The sequence below is a fragment of the Melitaea cinxia genome, chromosome 18, assembly GCF_905220565.1.
Source record: "Melitaea cinxia chromosome 18, ilMelCinx1.1, whole genome shotgun sequence".
Lineage (NCBI taxonomy): Eukaryota > Metazoa > Arthropoda > Insecta > Lepidoptera > Nymphalidae > Melitaea > Melitaea cinxia.
Window position 1 is genome coordinate 4,436,194 of NC_059411.1, and position 21,300 is coordinate 4,457,493.

A 21,300-nucleotide genomic window follows, 5' to 3' on the forward strand; every position below is an offset into this window, starting at 1 on the left:
CAAAAATAGAAAGATAGATATTGTAATCGACCATAAGTGATCAATAAAATATTTTTAACATAAAAAATTTCGTAGTTTTAACTGTATCGGGTTAAAATTTGGCAACAGCATTTCAGTAAAGGTTTTATAATATCCATTTACCTTGTTGTGCCGTTAAAATTCACTTTGATTCCATCTTTGTACCATGTAAAAGCTATTTCCGGTGATCCATACGCCATGCAGCTTAAAATAAATTCTGAACCTTCCCACACTTCCGGGCGCTGGTTCACGATCAATGCCTGCAATAAAAGGCGAAATTTACATGGGAATACGCGGGAAATGTTGGTACCTATGAAAACATTTTACTGCGTAATCAAATTTTTATATCCCAATCCATGCAGTGCATGATATTTTACGATTTTATTATTACAGTTAGTCGTATTCGTTGACAGAATTTAGTCAGTTTGGCTTTCGGTAGAATTATACGCATGTCTCAGGATTTTGAGAAAAATCATTACCATGTTTGTTTAAATATGATTTTTGTACAAATGTATACATTGCTGGTATAAGCTGCCGCTGTTGAAAAAATAAGTGAACTAAAGCTTGTAACTGAAATACCAAGTCTGTCGTATTTATGTTCGCAAAAATGATGTGGGGAAATTAAAATTACTCTGTGTTTGGATTAATTCTTCCTGGCTAGTTATAACGAATAACCACTAATTCAGATTAAGGCGATACTTAGTGCAACTGGCAACGGGCCAGTCTATCTTAGTGTTTTTACAAGGAAATTAATTTTTAATTACAGATTCAGTAATTAAACTTGATAATTTTATTGAAAGTAGCAGTGTCCTCCCATAAGAACTTTTTCGTTTACTTTATTAATATAATATAGCGTTCTATACAAAATAATGATTTTTTTTAACATGTTACTAGCTGACCGAACTTAGTACAACTGTGTTTTTTGTTTCTTGAATATATTGTTTTTTTTTTCTTTTTTTTTTTTAAATATATTCTTTAATTCAAATCTGGCAGTAACAAACACAGAGACAAGAAGAGTTACTCAGTTTCAAGAGAGTACTATATTCTTTGCACAGTTTGGTGCAGGCTTTCGGAAGTAATGCTCGTATATATATTTCAGCGAAAAATATATTTATAATTATATATTATAGTATTTATTATACCACAGATATATTTTTAAGATGACTAAATGTTTTGCTCTACTTTGAATCATTTTTTAAAGTAAAACTTTTTTAACCACACTTGACTTTGAGAGTAAGCTGGTGAATGCGTGACGAGAGCATTACGAAAAGTGTGATCGGGCAAGGCGAACGGAGGTTGAAAGGGTGATATAAGTTAGTGAAGATAGATAAAGAAAGAGAGATAGTTACGTTTCGTAAGTTTTACTTCAGTCGTGTGGTCTAAAGCACACTCGTTTTTTATTTTTTTTATTTTCTTTATTTCTTTATATATCCCAAATAATTAAACTTCCGGAGCTTCATCGGACGACAATGGCGAATTTTATAGCGGGTTTGTGGTCGAAGTTTTAAGGTCTTGTTCTTTTAATGTAACAGAAAATGTTATATCGCAGTTTTTATAACAGTTTGGATATGGGACGTTCACTTTTATTATGGGAAGATCGTTTTATAAATTTTGAAAGAATAGACATACTTGTGGCAATGAGTTATTAACTACGAGGGACATATTTGTTTTATTACTTTGAAGAGATTAAAAAAGTTTAAAAGCATAAATTTTTCTTTGTAATTTTATTTTTATTAAAACTTAATGTTGGCATACAGACGAGATTATGACACACTCTTTTCGTTAGTAAATCCAAACAGTATCCCTATGATTGTCTGAAAGAGATCATTTTAAAATGATAAGACCGCCAGCTGTATTACTTGTATTCTGTTACATAAGCAATAAAGGTTATAATACTTACTTTTTTATTAATTAGTAAAATTTATAGTATTAAAAGTAAAATAACAAAATAATAAATAATATTACTTTCAAAAGATATAATGTGCAGTTAAGCATTGTATATGAAAGTGCAGCACCGGGAAGCAGGTGGCCGCGGTGTACATGTTGCAATAAATACTGAATTCAACTTCCTAACTTTTTCCTCGTTTTTCTTAGTGCACAAGTTTATACGGCGGATCTGTGAGAAGACAATATGGGTATTGCGTTCCTATTTTATACTACCTTATCTTATTTGATGCTTATTTACAAACCAAATTTTCAAAGTTTACATCGTATGCTGCTTTATGCTGATGATATGAACATTTTTAAAATTATTTACTTGCCTTAGGACTGCGTATTACTTCAGGGTGGTCTCAATAGCTTGGAGAATTGTTGTAAATATAGCCTTCTACAACTCAATCAAATGTAACACTATAACATTTACTAGGAAATGGGGGCTGTACTATTTAACTACAAATTATAGAATACCGTTTTAGACAGAGTTTCTCAGATACGAAATTTAGGTGTCTTCTTAGATCATAGGTTATGTAATGCTTACTACTAGGAGTTTAAAAATTGCTAGAAACTTATCCTGCTTGTTAATGCTCATGTAAGGTCCCTTTTGAAATATGCTTCTATAGTTTGAAACCCGATTTATAAATCATATATAAATAAAATCGAAAAAAATAGATAAAAAGTTGCATGGCTATTTCGACCATTCGAACAATAAAGTTATAGCATGTATCACCCTATTAAACGTGCCTAGAAGCTTGAGGGACCAATTATTTCTACCCTTAGTAGCCTTATTGACTCTTAAGTCTTTTTAATGAAATTTGATTGAATGTCCTCGCTTTAATCGTGTTGTTGTAGAAATGTGTTTTGCAGAAATAATTATCTCAAAAATGTGTTTTTGTTACGTGCATGTAAAAATTATAACAAACATTGTAAATATTTGACAATTGTTGTTTACGTAATTTATTGAAAGCTTACATTTTTTAACTATTTTTGCTTTATGTTGTAACATGTAATTTTTAATTTTGTTTTATGTTGTCAAACATGTGTGTGGATACTATATGGAAATTTGATTTATTTATGTTTTAATTGTATTTTTTTAATTAAATAAGTGTTTTTACAAAACTTCCTATTTTGTGGAAACTTCGGGATAAAATAGGACAACAAATGAAGATCGACTATTTTGGTCGCCGCAGTCAATTTGTTTAGTCTGTATGTAATATTTTGCTTATAAACTTAGTTACCCCATAAATAATAACCTTTTAATAATTTCATAATTTTCATTTTTCATACAAAGTACTCGGATAAAACAAAGGAATTTCATACGTGATCGACATTATGTCTTTGACGTTAAAAAATCCACATGCCATGCCTCAAAAAACAATATCTCTCAAATATATCATGTACTTTTCTCTAACAAATGAGAAACGTGTTCGTATAACGTTTACTTGACTGACGCGCAGTTATCTCTTTGTAAATACGAATATAAAGGATAGCCAGCGCTTCTTCCCTCATAAATCTCGAGAGCTTTACGTGAAATCGGTAACGTCTCGTCTCCTCGCCTGTCGTTCACAATAACTCACAGTAGTTTACGAAGCGGCGATAAAGCCTAGAAAATATTTTACGAAGCCAGTGGACAATAAATGTAGTGATCTCAGGGAACATTGTTCTGTAAGTACGTTAGAGCTTTCAGTCGAAAATTCAGTTGAGTTTCAGTATTTTTTTACCTTTTTTAATATTTTACAATTATGTTTATTTAAAGTGTATTTTTCAAGTGATCATATCATTCGGTTAACTGTTTCATTATAATTATTTTTAATAGGTGTCAAATTTTACTAGTGGTCAAAATTCTGCCATAATTAATTTAAATTATAAGTTTGAAACATTATTAAGGTTCTGTTGTCAGGACAATAGTTCTGTAATGATGAACAAAAGATTATATGTGTGTGTCAAATACATAGTAGTGTGTGTAATGTTCTTTTTATTGATTTAATGTCTTTTTAATGCATAATTAAAAAAAAATTAGTATTTGCCTCCTCAATATAAACTATAGATAAGTGTACGAAATTTCATACTTACAAAGTTTTTGTTTTACCTATTAATATATAGAAGATAATTATTTTATTTATCAAAAAGGAAATAGATACGTATATTTATCATACACAAGAAAATAAATTTTTTTAGTAATAATAAATTCTTTATAACAAAAAATTCGATTTATGATGTTTCAAAGACAATAGTTTAATCGAAAACTGTTGTTGGTTCATAATATATATATTATAGCCTATACAATTATATAGGCTATACAAATATTTGTTATATTTAGGCGTGTCTGCTTATTTACTGTGTGTATCTGTTTTCGAATCCCTAACTGTAGTGAGATGATTATTAATTTGCTTTTTTTGCTTTGAAGTTAGCAAACAAAGGTTCTGTAAGATTGATGATCTCCAATCGGCCCGGTCTCTGAGCAAGATATTCATTCCTACGCTCTACTTCAATATACTTCTCAGATGGAACACTTACGTGCAAACTAAGAGCCGGTTGCATGTCGAAGTGCAGCGTAGCGGGTAGCAGTCGGAGGTGGTCGGTGCGCGAGCGCGTGGCGGCGAGGCGAGCCAGCGCAGTGCGGAGCGCGCCCGCCTCCCGCCGAGCGCCCCACACGCGCAACCAAACAGTTCGAGCGCCGGACGCTTCGGGAGAGCTGGGGAATGAAGATTTGTTGAAGACTGGCTCAGATGTTATTGCACTACAGATAGACCAAAAAGGACTTCGCAAACTGCCCGTTTCATGTCCACCTCTTTCACTCCTATGCATTACATGATTATTATTATTATTTAAATTTTAGTAGTTTGTAACATTGAATTTGTATGTTAGCGGAAGGTTTATAGGAAATGTAGGTGTGTAGTTTGATCGAATCGATTTGAAAATCTTGTTGTCTAATAATATAGTTACCATATTCAATGATAAAAAGTATTGCTAAGATCGTTAAGAAGGAAAGTACAAGGGTTTCGTACTAAACATAACCCATCATGCCGATTCCTCAATTAGATGACAGCTTCGGATTCACCAAGTATGTATCATGTGTAATGTTTGCCGATGAATTTCACGTGCAATTTTATAAGGGAACAGCTTCAATGAAGTATGGTTATATTCTTTAAATCAGCAATCGTTCAGTCATCTCAACAGTACTTATACACCTACATATGTATTATAGATCTTACAATTGTTCATTGCACATGAATAAATGTGCGTACTTTTATTTTATTTTATTTTATTTCAGAAAAAATCCATAATCAATATTAAATTAAATTAAATTAGGTGTTATTAACAAATACACTTCAAATAAAATAAAACAAAATGATTATTTATTTACATGTGTGGCTTATATTTGTGCGAAAGTACCTATAACTTTAGTTTGTGAGACAGTTTTCAATGCTGAAACTTGTAAAAATTGATATATTGATGCAAAAATTATTATTGAATTATTATTAAATTTAAAACTATAACAAATAGTGATGTTCAGTAGGCATCATTATGCAAAAAAATACGCAGACTGCATTTCTTAACGCACTTCTTAACACAAACAATACCCAGTGATTGTATTTATACAAGTTTTCCATAGAACACAAAGGAAAGATAATTTAAAACATCGATATCATACCCTTCTATATTCTATATTTTTATTAAAAAGTGAGGTAAGGCACAGCAGTAAATTTCCTGCTAAAAATATGGACCAGCCCGACTGGGGTAGTACCTCGATTTTACAGAATATCACAGCTAAATAATACTGTTTCAGCTGTTTTCAAGCAGTATTGTGTTCCTGTGGAGAGTAAGGCGACCAGCGCTCCACCAATTGGGGATAGAATCGGCAACGCGCTTCTGGTTTTGCAGACGTCTATACGCTATGGTAATCGCTTACCATCAGGTGAGCCGTACGCTTGTTTGCGACCTAGTTATATATATTTAAAAAAATTAAAGGACCAAAATATTGGTATCAACTTACCTTATATTTAAAATTTCAATGTCATCGTGTAACGTAATATTTGAAGCTCTCAAATAATTTGTTATCTGAAATTAAAGGTTTCATTTATTTTTAAAAGTAAAATAATTAAAAAAAAACTTTCAAATTATTGGCGTACATAAAAATTTATTTTACCTGTTTAACGATTTCTTGAGATAGATTAATATCCCCTTGATCCATTATTTGTAATCTCGTTTCAAACCGAGCTGATGCTAAAGCACAAAAGTCAATAATCATAAATAAAATTAATACATATATTTTTTTAAATATTTTATTTAACTTTAAATATTTCTATGTATACATTTATCAGTTATAAAAATTAGAAAACTGACTTTCGCATTTTTGCTTATGATTGCGTTGAATTTGATATGCTTATACAAGACCTATAAATATTTATACTACATATGTACTTACAAACATCTGTATCTTTTGGATTACAATCGCACGAGCTTCCCTTTTTGCAGCCCTCAGAGCATTCTTCAATTCCGCACTCTGAAAATACAAGTTTAATATTAGCAGTTTTAATAGTAAATATTGTAAAAGTAGTAATTTCTTTAAACATAAAAGGAATTTTCATTTAAGTGTGTGTTCCATTTTTAAAAATTTATTAAAAAAACAAAATTAAGAAAAACCGTCTTTATTCGTTCGTTTTTGATCAATATAAGTAATATGCATAAAATTAATAGAAATAATAAACAATTTAATATAATAATTAGTATATTTTAATTACAAGTAACTTAATGTTACAAAAATACTATTTTATTTTGTTACGATTTTTCTTTTATCGATTAAACATAAAAGAAAATAGGAATCTAATAAAAAATATATCACATTTTCGTGATAATAAATGCGTTAAATGGGGACGAAAGGCAACACCTACATCAAAGATCGAGACTGTTTCTTGTTTTTCCAAGATAACCCAAAAAATTCACTAAGCTGATGTTAACTGCGGTCGTTCCACCAAATGTTCATTAGCTGACAGCAAATGATTCTAACCGACGACGTCGAAGTGAGGTAATGGCTGGGAAAATGATGCTGCTATCTAATAGCGTCGTTAAGCTGAGGAGTTATTATACTTTTTTACTTTTGGCTTTTGAAAAATATTTTTATACAGCTTATGGTCAGTCTCTATTTTGTTATGTGTCACAGAAATTATATGAGAGATATTTGGAATTTTGTTGCCTTTAAAACTATTTTAAAATATATGCCATATTATGACATTCATTACATTTTATAGCGATTTACGTTTCTGGGTATGGAAATCTTAATGAGCAGAGATTCATATTTACATCGTACTGTAAATAGCAGAATAGTAGTAGGTAGTATTCTTATTTCAAAATTTAATCGAGATCTTAAATGTTCGTTGAATATACTATAACAAAGAAAAGCGTTACTCAAAAGAAAATATTGGTAAATAGTTTTAAGTCATTGAACACAGTAGCATAACATTATTAAGAGCCTCTAAAATGTAAAATAAAATTCACGATTATCGAAAATATATTTAAATAGATTTTAAAAGTAAAAAAGTACGGGACCCTGAGTAACTTCGTTAAGAATGTAAACAAAACCATTTATTATTAAATGAACATTTTCTTTTTCGAATTTCCTTTAAAGAAAATGAACTTAATTATATCGGAATCTAATATCGTTCGGGGTGATTACGCACGAAGTTTTGTAATCATGACGTTCGAATTGAAAACGTGAGGGTCACTTTATTTTCTCCATCTCATTTTTACATCTCGCCGAGAAAATTATTAAAATGAAAGAGATAAATATTGCACAAACGACTACTATCGAATACGCTTTAGTAACTCAAATTTCTTTATTAATTCTAAATGATTAATATGATAAAAAGAAAAAATTTGTATTTTAATGTTTCTTAATGTTTGTAATAAGTTTTATACTCAAAAACTAATAAAACGATTTAAAACAAATTTCACCAGGAGAATGCTACGTTATCACTGATTGACGTAGGCTATATTTAAACGAGAGAAAACGCAATGTAAAATTTTGTTATCACGAGCAAAGTCTCGATTGAAAACGCTGGTGGAATATAAAAGCACAGCTTTTCTAAGATATAATTCGCATAAACCAAATCTATACAATAATACAATTAGTCGACCAAACGAAATAGCTATTAATTGAATGAAATAACATTGAAATAAATTATTTGAGGCCAAGATCGGTAATAGGGCCACAAATAACACTGATGAAACAAATGAGCATCTCATCTGGAACATATCGACCGGCTCTCGTTCTGAAAGTAGTTTCTGCTTTCATGACTCATGTAGCGGATATTACGCTACTTTGCTTGAATACAATTCTGACAGATGTATACAAATCGAAGAATTTGATATAATACTTGTAGTTATAGGGAAGAATGTATAAAATTATTATAATGAAACAACTTATTCCGATTTTATACCCGACGTTTCGGATACTTACGTAGTAAGTAGTAACCAGTAACAGTAGTAGTAACCTTGTAGTAACCATGGTCACGGGGGGTGATAAAATTCGAAAAAGTTGTTTCATTATAATGAGTGGAATTCGCGTAAACATTAGAAAAAATAAATAAATTTAAAAAGTATTTTTCGTAATTTCAAAGTTTTTGCATTGCACTCTGTGTTGGTCTGTATTTTGCCTGTTAAAAACCTTGATAATTTTTTTTTTTTTACTTGCTTGTATCCGATTGATTTAAGGGATTCTTATGTAAGAGTTACGTCCGTATAATTTTTATGGCACTATCGAGTTGGAACGACGACGACGATGGCCGCAAACGGATTTTTTATTTTACTTTTTACGTTAAGTTTTATTTCTTAATTTTGTTTTCTTGATTGTTCAAATAACTATTTGCAAGCGTTTTAATAATTATATGCCTGAAAATGTTTGCAACACACAGTAAATGGACTTCTGCTGGCTAAAGGCCTCTGTTTTGTTGTTTGTTTGTAAAAAAAAAAAAATTTAGCTCAATCAACTACACAGCTCCATTATAGCCGCTGTTCGGACTTGAAAAAATTTTTTTCCTGCAACGACCAACAAACATTATGAGGTATTTATGATAATAATCAGGATAGGAATCTTTATGTGCTTCCCAGAAAGCGGAAGTAGACACACAATTACAAATGTTTAAACTTCAAATATACATTTTTACAAATACAGAGAGTATTCTCAGAGTATCTCAAAATTCTCTTAGAGCGGAATTCTACTGGATTAATGCAAGTTATGTCCGCACTGCCCCAGTAAAGTCATGGAAATTGATAGTTAATAAAAGAGTAGATTATTTTTATACGAATAATGGGGAGCCGTGGTTTTTGTTTATAGATATTTGCGCTTATGAATTTGTGCTATTTTTGTAAATAGTTTTTTTAAGTCTTTTATACCCCAAAGTGATCGCACGACCCACTTGATAGTATACACTTATCGTAGTATGTAGACGCTTGTTACATCAGGAGCATCACAAACGCGTAGCCGATCCTGGTCCCCTCACTACCCCTTAGCTCTAAATACCTTATTGTAGGCACTAAAACTAGTATTTTTACTGTTGGAACTTGGTATTTTGATGTATAATATAAAATAAATAAATAAATTCAAAAGTGTTTTCCTAGAATTTCAACTTTACGATTCGACGTTTTAATTTAAAACCTAAAGGCACTTTATAGCCGTTTTCGTGTAAAGTTTTCGTAGTTCAGTACTAATAAAATAGATTGGTTTCATTTGAATTTATAAATCGATCCATACAACTGATTACTTACAAATAACCGTGGATGTTAATTGGTGGATTTATTTGATTCGACGTGGAAAATTGTATTTATTCGTGAAAAATTTAACGACAAATTGACTCTTGTTAATGAAGAATTTTAAAATCAAATAAATATTTAAATAATAGATTATGCGTTTTTTAACCGACTTTGACAGATGGATTCATTATCTGCCGACCCGCAGTAGATCACATGGAAGAAGAAGCCATGTCCAGCAGTGGGATTTTACAGACTGAATCGTGAAAAGAATCCAATATTTTCAAGTTTATGCTTGTGTTGTTATTTTTAATTTCTTACAGGTAGAATTTCTTTACAAAGAACAAAGCTTATAATAACTTCTTTTGATGAATTAAGCCACTCGAATCCATCTGTTCGAGAGGTATAAAAACAATACTGAAGTCGACTTCAGTAAATAAAAAAATGATTATTCAATACAGTAACGTGTATTTTACATATTACTACATTAAACATGTGTATGTACATTTAACATATATACATATTAAGTTCACTACAATTATTTTATCTACATATATACTAGCTTATTCTATTTTATATATATATCCAACGAAAAATTTCGTATGAAAATGTAATAAAACAAAATTCACTGTTTTTGGGGTCTAATTTCGCCAATAACAAAATACCTGCGATTCGAGTTGCTTACGTTTAAACAGGGACTTAAAATTCGATTATTTCGGAATCCCTTTGATTCCCTGGATTAGGACTTTACGATCACCCAGAGTATAAGCTGTCATCAAATTAAATCGTTATTACTTAGGGTTCATTAGTTGTTTATTACTGCTTTGGATGAATAAAATCAGAAAAACATTGTGTTCATAGCTTATGATTACACACTTATACATTTCTTTACATCATATTTAGGTACAATAGTATGTGTGTGGGTTTGATTAATGTTCGGAACGTTTTGTATTTGTAACAATATTTGGCCCTCATGTATCTCTCCGCCGTGCTACCAATAGCAAGTGAAGTCGTCGGTCCAGGTTGGTACCACAACACCTGATAGTGACCGTTATTCATGATAGGAAAATGGCCTGTTAACCCGTAGTGGAGGATCTTCGTGGATTGAGCTTCCACCTTTTCTATATGGATACGAGGCCTTTGTCTAACAGTAAAAAGTTTACGGTACGGTAAAAGTTTAACGGTCACAGTCATAGATTGTGCATGTTGCGCTGGCGGTTGCGAATTTGATCCCCGCACATGACAAACATTTGTATTGGCTATACAGATGTTTGCCGTGGTCTGGGTGTTTGTGTAGTCCTTGTGGGTCCCCCACCGTGCCTCGGAGAGCACGTTAAGCCGTCGGTCCCGGTTGTTATCATGTACACCTGATAGCGATCGTTACTCATAGTAGGGAACATATCTGCTAACCCGCATTGGAGCAGCGTGGTGGATTAGGCTCTGATCCTTCTCTTGCGTGGGGAAAGAGGCCTATGCCCAGCAGTGGGATGTTACAGGCGTTACAAGCTGAAGCGAAAAAGTTTACAGGCCGAGGACTTAGAATAATAACTTTCTCACTCGAGATTGATATACATAGATGTATCTACCTCTATATGAATACATTTTACGATGTGAATGATAAGCCATTTCGGTTAATAATAGCAGCAAATACTGTTAAGCTTTGATGAGGGATTAGCACGTTGTGCGCTGTGTAACATATTTACATAGGTTCATAACGAAGGTCGCGACATTTAATAGGGTGGACTTAACGACTGAGTTAGGCCTAAACCAACGAATTACATCCGATAGCAAATGTTACATTTAATATGATTTATTTGTTTGTATACGTTCCAAAAAAGGTAGGAGATATTTTCAGTGTGAGCATAAATATATCTAATGCGTTAGTATTATCCGCACCGTCGCAGTTGAGACGAAGTCAGTACTTTGTTTAAAGTGTATTATGACGTCAAGTCATGTTGTAGACTTCTCTTGGTGAAATTTTTAAATCTTTTACTCTAAGGCGCAGTTGGAGCCTTTGATATCAAAGTCTTTATGACAATAAATCCGTCACAGTACTTTTAAATCACCGCTCAGGATACAATCATTGACAATTCCTCCTCAGCACAACAGCCGTAGGTAACAGTTAAAGGCGACCTAATTCTACGTGTTGCTTATATAATAAAAGTATAAAAATGTTTATAATACGTTGCTCATTGAACAAAACTTTAAGAATGATTACAAAGTTACGGAGATTAAATTTTAACGTTCTATCTTTTAGTTTGAAACGTTAGTTTTAATTTTAATGTTGTTGTTTTATTCAAGTTGAATTGATATGGTTTCATAACTGAAACTTATTTTTGGCTTTGACTTAGAAATAAGGCATAGTATCTATGCGATAAGGAAGTGTTAAACGTTAAACTTATTCTATCGTCATCATAAAATTTAATCAACGTTTCATTTTCTCTTTGAAATAGATATTGCAAAGGTATGATGAAAGTTGTATTGGTGATTAAAATGGATGATTTTACATTTTCAGACAATTTTCTAGCTTTGTTATAAATATTTTTTGTAATTGTGCTCTAATGGGATCGAAATTAAAATTACTAATCAGAGTTCATTCAACAAAGAGTACAATGAGAAATTTAATCAAAATAGCCCAGGCCGTTACCTGGTGCTGCAATTTGCGATTCGCAGAGATCTCCTGTGTAGCCCGGCGCGCAGATGCAGCTCACTGCCGCCGGCCCCATTTGCCTGTAAATAATTAAAAGATTTTATATATTCCACTTCTAAGATCTTCGGCAACCTCAACTTCGCTTAATTCGCTTAATAACACAAATAAAGTAAATACTTAGTTAACTAAAATTTTATTGCAGGATCTTTGATGTCCGTTATAATATACAAACATATTATTAGTTTTTTTGCTAATTCATTGGCAAAATGCATAAAGAAACATAATAATGTAATAAACTAATAATAAATTTATTTTATTTAGTACATCTTAGACTAATTTTATTAAATAAAGACGAAGTAAAAACGTGTATTAAATAAACGAGAGTGGGTGTCAATGAAATTTGATATTACTCAGATGATACCGTAAAAGGCGTTTAATTCAAAATTTAATGTATTTATCATAAAACTTTAACCTTTAAAGATAATTCTAATAGAATATGACAATGGAATCAGAATGAGATGAGGACTGTCGACATAAACGCTTCAAGTACGCGACGCCGGTGTACCCTCAAGTGTACATTTATCAGTTGTGCACACTCGCATTTAGCGCATAATTCATAGGTTACGAGATTGTATGAAAATTGATGCTATTATCACGGTACCGAAAGCACTTCACTGAAGCAAATGCATTACGTCAGGCAAACAGTGTGAAAGCGTTTCAAATTATGCGACCAACTCGGTAGCCGCGCATTCCATTCCTGACGCCATTTTTTCCCACAGATTATGTGCCACTTCACGTCTGTTTAATCCTGCTAGGTAAATAAGAAGGTTTTAATGGTAGCTGGTGTGTAAAACAAGCGCTATGTAACGCGCTTATTGCGGTCATAAACACATAATTACTATTAAAACTTTATGGGATAGTTGGATGCTTCCCGCGTATTTGAGCTAAGTTTAATTAATGTTTATTCCCGGAATAAACTTTTTGAGTATAGAACGTTACATCATATATTATATATTTATGAATAGTAGGAAAAACAAAATAGGTAATTACCTACCGTCTAGTACCGTATAGTACCGTGGTAGGTAATACCTGTATGTAATTGAAAAGATATGCTAGACATATTTTTACTGATAATTGTAATTACCTATTTCATTGTTTAAAACAAGCTTCTCAAAAATTACAATTGTATAAAAGTCACCTCTCATGGTTATATAGTAATATTTTGTCTCGATTTTTTTACACAGCCTTCACCTATCACCTATCTAGTTGCTGAGGGTTGCTCTTTATTGGAGAATTTCTTTTAAAATCAAATAGCAAATGGTAATATGTTCTTGAATTAAGCTCTCGTACGGTATTAACGTTATTGAGACAACAACATTGCAGAATCTCCGATAACTAATCCTCAAACAGTAATAAGAGCCCTTACGCTTCACGTAGCGATGTACCTAAGTATTACACAAAGAAAATCAATAAACTCTAACTAGGTTTTAGTCATCTTTTGTTGTGTTATTTAGGCTTATATTAGTAGCATTCCAGGGTTACAAACAACACACACGATATCTAAACTAAATAGATAAAAAAAGAAAAAGTACAGTATTCATCATTATCATTTTAGCCTTGCAGTTCACTGCTGGACATAGGCCTCCACAAGTTCGCGCCGAAAATGACGTATCTCATGTGTTTTGCCCATAGTCACCACGCTGGGCAGACGGGTTGGTGACCGCAGAACTGGCTTTGTCGTACTGATTACGCTGCTGTATATATGTAGTACAGTATTCAAAAACATTTTATATGTGTTTATATTTATATTTTAAATTTTTGATAATAAGGAAAATATACCAATAAGATCTTAGCACCGCGCGTTTTAACCATCACAATAATATTATAATTCTTTAACAGTCATGTAATGATAGATATTCTCACAGCAGATATCGAGAGAGTTGCATCGTGTACACTGAGGACTGAACTTGTTATTTAAAATTAAATTTCAAGGATATAGTTCCGTGACCTTTTTCGTATATTGTGATACAATTCTATTTCTTTTTTATCCCATCTAATATTATAAACGTGGAAATGTCTGTCTATTTCGTTTTCAGGCCCAAATCATACGAACAATTTTGAATAATATTAAGTAGTAAGTTAGTTAGATTTAACTTTGAGAAAGGACGTGAACTACTTTTTATCGCGAATATCTTTTATTAGATTTTAGGCTTGAATAGGCCGAATTAGGTGGGATCAAAGTTTGTATGGAAATTAGTCAATGTCGAAGATAAAACTATAAAACATTGTTTGTGGGCTGTTGATAAAAAGTTAGAGCCTATATTTTTTATTTGCAAAGTAAATATTCTGAAGAATATGAGAAAATGCTCGAAGAAACGAAGCAACAGTCAAAAGCTAGTCTATTGCATACAAAGATTGTCTCGTTCAGTCTAGAATGATGTGAAAACTGTAATTAAATCTTCAGTATACGGTGAATCTTGTCTTTATTTTTCACTCTTAATTAATACTTAAGAGTGTGTGTTATATAAAAATGTACAGAGGTATCTTTTTTCTGGTATAACGTGTAAATGAAAACATATAGAGCCAATTATGACGATATATATAGAATTAGACCCGCTTTATTATAAGTATAGAAGAAGAAAAAAAAAAAAACTATTGTTGACTTAAGGCTTTAAGCCGAATATTTTCTTTCTAAGCTTCAAGTGTTAACAGACCGTACCGTCTTGTATACGTAGTTTGTCCATTTGTTCTTGGCAAGAACAGTAGTACTTAACCCTTAAACCCTACCCATCCTAGGAGAAACATTATTCCTACCCAGGGGTTTCATAGACCCCATTTATTTAATTCATTAATACTAAAAAATTAAACACAAATTCACTGAAAATACTATTTATTTAAAAAGAAAGCTTAACTAGCATTATAACGAAACATTTATTTTTTTTGGGTCACACATTCCTCACATCTTGGTGCGGTATGTTCACCGCAGACAGGTTTACGGCACATGCCACAGAAAACCTTCGTTTTACGGTCCTTACCCCTCGGGCAGACAGCACATCTTTTTTTTGCCATGGGAGCAGGATTTGCTTCGACTAAAGGACGCTTTTTTTGTAAAATTCCTCTTAGGAGGTCTTGGAGATTTGTGGGCAAAGAAGGCCATGTTAATCTTTCCTCCATTTGAGGGGTGATCAAGTCCAATGCGAGTTTTTTTTAAAAAAGACGTCTTTTTATAGCTTTTTTTGTGGCCATTTTTAGTAGCACATATGAATTAACACCTACTATATTCATAAGGCCAAAAAAAAGTGCCATTGGCCATCTCTTAGTCCTCCTAGATGCACTATATTTGTGACATAACTGGTCCATCAAATCGACGCCAATTTTTGTCTTATTGTAGAACTCCACTATCTCCGGTAGTCGATTTTTTGCATCACAATCTGCTGTTGCATGCATAGTTGATAACATGGGGACTATTTTTTTTTGTTTGGATTTTGGCGGACAATAAGATAAAAGGGTAAGTTCCTCTGAATAGGCAAACTTTGCAGTGTTGCGATCGCGGTCTTTGACCTCAAGGAAAGAAGGAGGTATTTCTCTTTTGTTTCTACGTAGGGTACCTACAAGTGTAACTTGCTTTTGCAACAATTCTTTTGCAACTGGAATCGAAGTGAACCAATTATCACAAGTGAGGTTACGGTTTGTGCCATGAATTGTTTCGGTCAATTTCAAAGTAAAGAAATGAGCAGAGGGTACATTCGTAGGACACGAACCTTTGCCCAAATATACATAAGCATCTAACATATAGGCTGTTTTGGCGTCGCAGGTCATCAAAATTTTTATGCCATACTTGCCTGGTTTGCTAGGAATGTACATTTTAAACATACATCTACCCCTAAAACTCAATAACATTTCGTCTAACGTACAGCAATCTGAAGGGCTGTATAATTTACTTGACACATTGATAACGTTATCAAAAATATCTCTTATTGGTGCTAATCTGTCATTTTGACGTCGTTCTTCTCGAGAAAAGCGGTCATCAAAGCGTAAACAGTTTGTCAGGAACTCAAATCTAGCTTGGGTCATAGTGGCACGGAAATAACCGACTCCTGAGTTTTTATCAAACAAGTCCTTCGTAGTGACATGGTTCATGTTGAAAACCCCTGCTAAATAGTAAAGACCAAATAAAGCCTTCAATTCCACCAAATTTACATCCTTAGCAAAAGATGGGCGTACTTTTATAGAACTCGAAGCGTCTGCGTTTTCATCTTCGGTATTTGGTACAGCTCTGTCTCTCTTATATTTTTCTCGTTGCTTACTAATCTCAAAATTCGTATTTTTGGCAATTTGCTCTAGCTTTTCATCAGAGAAGAAAAGACTCCATGCTTCTAACTCTGTTTTTATTTCTCGAGCTGCAGCTTTAGGCCCGGGAGGATGAAGCACAATGTTTCTCCGAGTAGTCCTAGATCTTGACGGTTTTTCACCTGTCCATCTAAAGCCGTCCTTACCCTTCAGATTCTTAGGGACTGGTAAAACATGAAGAAAATTACCTGAAGCGAAATTAGATAAAGGAACGCCATCTTCTGATGAAGAGTCATCAGAACTATCAGAGGCTGGTTCTGTCCGAAAGTCTTCAATAATTCCGTCTTCTTCAACATCACTTTCAAGGTCAGGAACCACAACATCCCCTGCCTCTTCCTCGTCAGAGTGATCTTCGTGCAACCATCGAGTAATCTGATCATCCATTCTTATGTTTTAGCTAAAACAATAACATCAAATTCAATATAATATAAAAAAAAAATTAATAAATAAACTGTCAAAAAAAGCTGCAAAATGGCGTTATATCTATGTATGTAAAGTGAACTAATACTATTATTTTAGTTACAAACATCAACAAATCTGACTTACCTTTTTATTTTTTAATCAAAAACAACAGCATAAATTAATGTACAAGCAGCAGAATAGAAAAAAATATTACTTTATTCCTACCCTGGGGTCTGATGAACCCCAAAACAACGATTATTACGTCTACAGTGCACCAATGCTAACGCACTACTGATGACAAGATGGCCGCCGGCGTCATCGAGGATTAGCTTGAGTCACGTGTCCGTGCGTTTCGTTTCCGCAAAAATATTTTCAAAAAATGAAACACTCGGGTTTACTGGACCCCCGGGTAGGGTTTAAGGGTTAATCAAAGGTCAAGTAACGTTACTTCCACAAAAAGTCGATCTCATTTATCAAAACACCTGTATCCACTCATAAGGTTTGACGTGGGTCGTGCTTACCTGCAAGTACCTCCGTTTTTGCACATGTTCGAGGTCCTTGGACATAAAGGTCCGACGCCGCAGTCCGCTCCGGAGTAACCCTCGAAACAAGCGCAGTAAAATTCCCTGTGACAGAAAAATATCGTTCTTTCAGTAATTAAATATGTACCACAGTATATGTTTATGGTATTTGGTTTAATTTATAGATCTTTTAATGTAAAAAAAAAAAATGTTTATAATAAGTAGTTTAAACAAAGAGCTCGACAAAAAAGTACGTAACATTGTAAGATACATGTTTCAAATGTTTACGAAATTGATTTAAAAAATAGAAAGCTAGATAGATAGATGAACTTTATTTAAAATAAAAATATCAACATACGAATTTAATGTCGTTGTATAAATAAATTTAATTTTATTTTAATTAAAAATAGCTTGTGAGTAGAGACTGATATATACCTAGAATAAATAAGAGATAATTGAAAGACTTATCAAACAAAAGTAACATTTATGAGTCATCAACGTTGTGTAAAGAGTTGTTTAAGTAATCATTTTGTTATACGTAATATAATTTATTCATACCGTTATAATTTGATTTCTATAAATATGTTTGGTATTTATTTTATGTATTTATTTATCAAGATCAAACTTATTAAATATTATTTTATACAGTTTTATTGACTGTTTTATAGTTAAATTACGAATTTATTATGTACTTTTGAGAGAACAGATTTTTCTGATCTACAATCTATGCTAATATTATAAAGCTGAACAGTTTTTTTTTGTTCTCTTGAACGCATTAATCTCAGGAACTACTACGTACGGAACGGAAATACGTAAGATGTTTAGGGGGGGGGGGGGGGGGGGTCGAGTCAAATCTTATCTAATCTTACGTTGGAGCGAAGCGGAGGAGCCTCGGCAAATATCACGCAATTTTTTTTATGATTGAAACAAAAAAAAAACATACTATTTTGGTCCATTTATTCCAGATTGTACATCATCATCATCATCATCATTACAGCCTATACAGTCCACTGCTGGACATAGGCCTCCACAAGTTTACGCCAAAAATAACGTGAACTCATGTGTTTTGCCCATAGTCACCACGCTGAGCAGGCGGGTTGGTGATCGCAGGGCTGGTTTTGTCGCGCCGAAGACGCTGCTGCCCGTCTTTGGCCTGTGTATTTCAAAGCCGCAGCAGCAGCAGCAGTTGGGTGGTTATCCCACCACCGGTCGGCTTTTTAAGTTCCAAGGTGGTAGCGGAACTGTGTTATCCCTTAGTCGCCTCTTACGACACCCACGGGAAGAGAGGGGTGGCTATATTCTTTAGTACAGTAGCCACACAGTACATACATTAGATTGTATATGCTTAAGATTTAATCTTATGCGTAATCGTAATACGATTTAGATCATTTACTAATTCGTCCGAAAGAAAATAATTTCATTCATACTTCGATGTTATACATCTACTGACTGATTTGTTGATTGTGTCTGATTACTAGTCTTAACTAGTCGTAAATAAAAGCACGAAGCAATTTTTTTTTCTTTTTAAGATAATAATCCAACGCGTTTACGTAAGAAACCCACATTTTGAAAAATATCACGTGAGATTGGGGGATGGGGGAGGGGGTTGAATAAAATCTCACGACATCTCACCAGGGGGGAAGGGAGGGACAGAAAATTTAAAAAAACACCTCACGTAATTTATGGACGCCCCCTAAGACCAGGAGTGGAGTCCACGCGGACGAAATCGCAAGCAGAAAATCTAGTGATACATAGGAAAGAATAAAATTTCTTCATGTTTGTAAATAGGTAATTTCAAAATTTAGTTGACCAGGACAATGTTACGTTATCACAAAGATACATATTGAGTGATATTTTAACGGGAGAAAACGGAACAGCGTAAGCGAAACCCGTAATCCACGATTGCAAAGCCGCGATCGAAAAGCTACAAGCATGAAAATGCTCTAAGCATTACATGATTATTTTTGTGTTTAACAAGTGTGATAAAGTAAAAGACTAACAGTAGTGCCGTTTATTGGTTTAAGAATTAGATTTAGGTATAGCAAATAATTGTTGTAACATCTTTATTAAGAACTAACTGACCACACATTATTCATTGTTAACTACCAACGGCATGAAGTTAAAGTAAACTATTAGAAAATTTAACAAATAAAATTTCCGATTTGTTCCAGCAGTTGGTTTTCATTTAGCAAAACATCCAGCGATTTATTTTTATTTGTATCAATAAAAAATATATTTTTAAAATAGGTCATTGCATTTGAAACGACAAAAAAAATTAAATGGTTCTTGTTCACTGAATCAAGATTAATTCGCATACTGAATAAAAATAAATAATCCTTAAATGGCTTTTGTTGGCTCTATCGAGTTCTAATTGTCACTTAACTAAAAACGCTATTCAGTAATTAAAGGCCGCTTCAAAGTGCTGTAAATGATTGTAACAGACGGAACAACCCCTTTCCCGTCTGTCTCATAAAAAGAAGAACGTTTTTCGAGAACGTAAAAGATTTTCTATGTGTTGCTTCTGTTCTTACATTTGTCTGAAATAGGTGGACATATTATAACATAATTGTCGTTATTGTCCGTGATATGATATTAAGTAAAATATTTTTTGCCGAATCAATCTTTTTTCTATCCTATTAATGCTGAAGAGTTTCATTGATCTATCAGCCTGATTTGAAGACGGCTTTGTTACTAAGCCTTTTTATTATGGACGTTTGTAGGTTTTCAAATCCTATATATAAAATTCTCGTGTCACAATGTTAGTTACCATACTCCTCCAAAACGGGTGGACCGATTTTTATGAAATTTTGTGTTCATATCGGGTAGGTTTGAGAATCAGCCAACATCTATTTTTCAGAACTCTAAGTCATAAGGGTGTTAATAACATATGTGACAAAACAATGTTTGCGGGGTCAGCTAATATAACTATATAATTCATTTGGATTAATAGCTTTCATATCAAACGTAATTTAATGACAGTAATTAAAACTTAAATGCAAATTTAAGCGCAATAGTCATGTTGCGTTTTATATATTTTTGCGTAGTCTATTAGCATGTTGTAAGGTCTGCTTATTGTTTTTAAATATTTGACAAATAATTGTAATTTGATTTTATTATTATACAAAATTAATTGATTTTATTATTATATAGAACTTTACTTATAATGAAGATAAGAAAAATCTTCATTGCAAACGTTAACGTAGCTAACTAAGATACTTTTGTTAACGTCAGCTACTATTGTTCAAGTTTATTATCGTAATAGTTTACGTTAATAAGCTTGAAAAATAGTAGCTCAACAAAAAAGACGCATATTTGATTCTGCCTTTTTGATATTTTCGAACATTAATAAAAATGAAATGATTATCTATGAGTTATTAGCATAATGTATTAAGTTACGGAAGTCAGATAGCACGAAAAAATATAGTTATATGTAAAAATCGAATAAAACTATAAAAAATATACATAAAACAATTCAGTCTAAGTAGAAACAGTGAAAAGGTAAGCGCTAGGTAATAGAAAAGGATAATACTGTTCAATACATTTGCAGAATCACATGTATTCTTGAAAGAGGAAATAAAGAACAGTAGTAGTAGGTAAGAAGTTTGAAATGATAATGACTTTTGAGAATGAGAGCTAGATACTATACAATAGAATAATAATAACATATAATAATAA

The 21,300-nt window shown here is 32.7% G+C and overlaps 1 protein-coding gene across 1 annotated transcript in view; it reads right to left on the reverse strand.

The window, feature by feature from the left end:
* The window catches only part of LOC123662288, a 236,682-nt gene that overhangs the window by 14,146 nt on the left and 201,236 nt on the right, over positions 1 to 21,300 (reverse strand). Inside the window, exons 3-9 of the mRNA XM_045597150.1 lie at positions 17,626 to 17,730; positions 12,350 to 12,432; positions 6,383 to 6,460; positions 6,104 to 6,180; positions 5,951 to 6,015; positions 4,471 to 4,648; positions 142 to 278 (exon numbers count right to left, since the gene is read on the reverse strand). Coding sequence (XP_045453106.1) covers positions 142 to 278; positions 4,471 to 4,648; positions 5,951 to 6,015; positions 6,104 to 6,180; positions 6,383 to 6,460; positions 12,350 to 12,432; positions 17,626 to 17,730 — 723 coding nt within the window. The remainder of the gene's footprint in view (positions 1 to 141; positions 279 to 4,470; positions 4,649 to 5,950; positions 6,016 to 6,103; positions 6,181 to 6,382; positions 6,461 to 12,349; positions 12,433 to 17,625; positions 17,731 to 21,300) is intronic.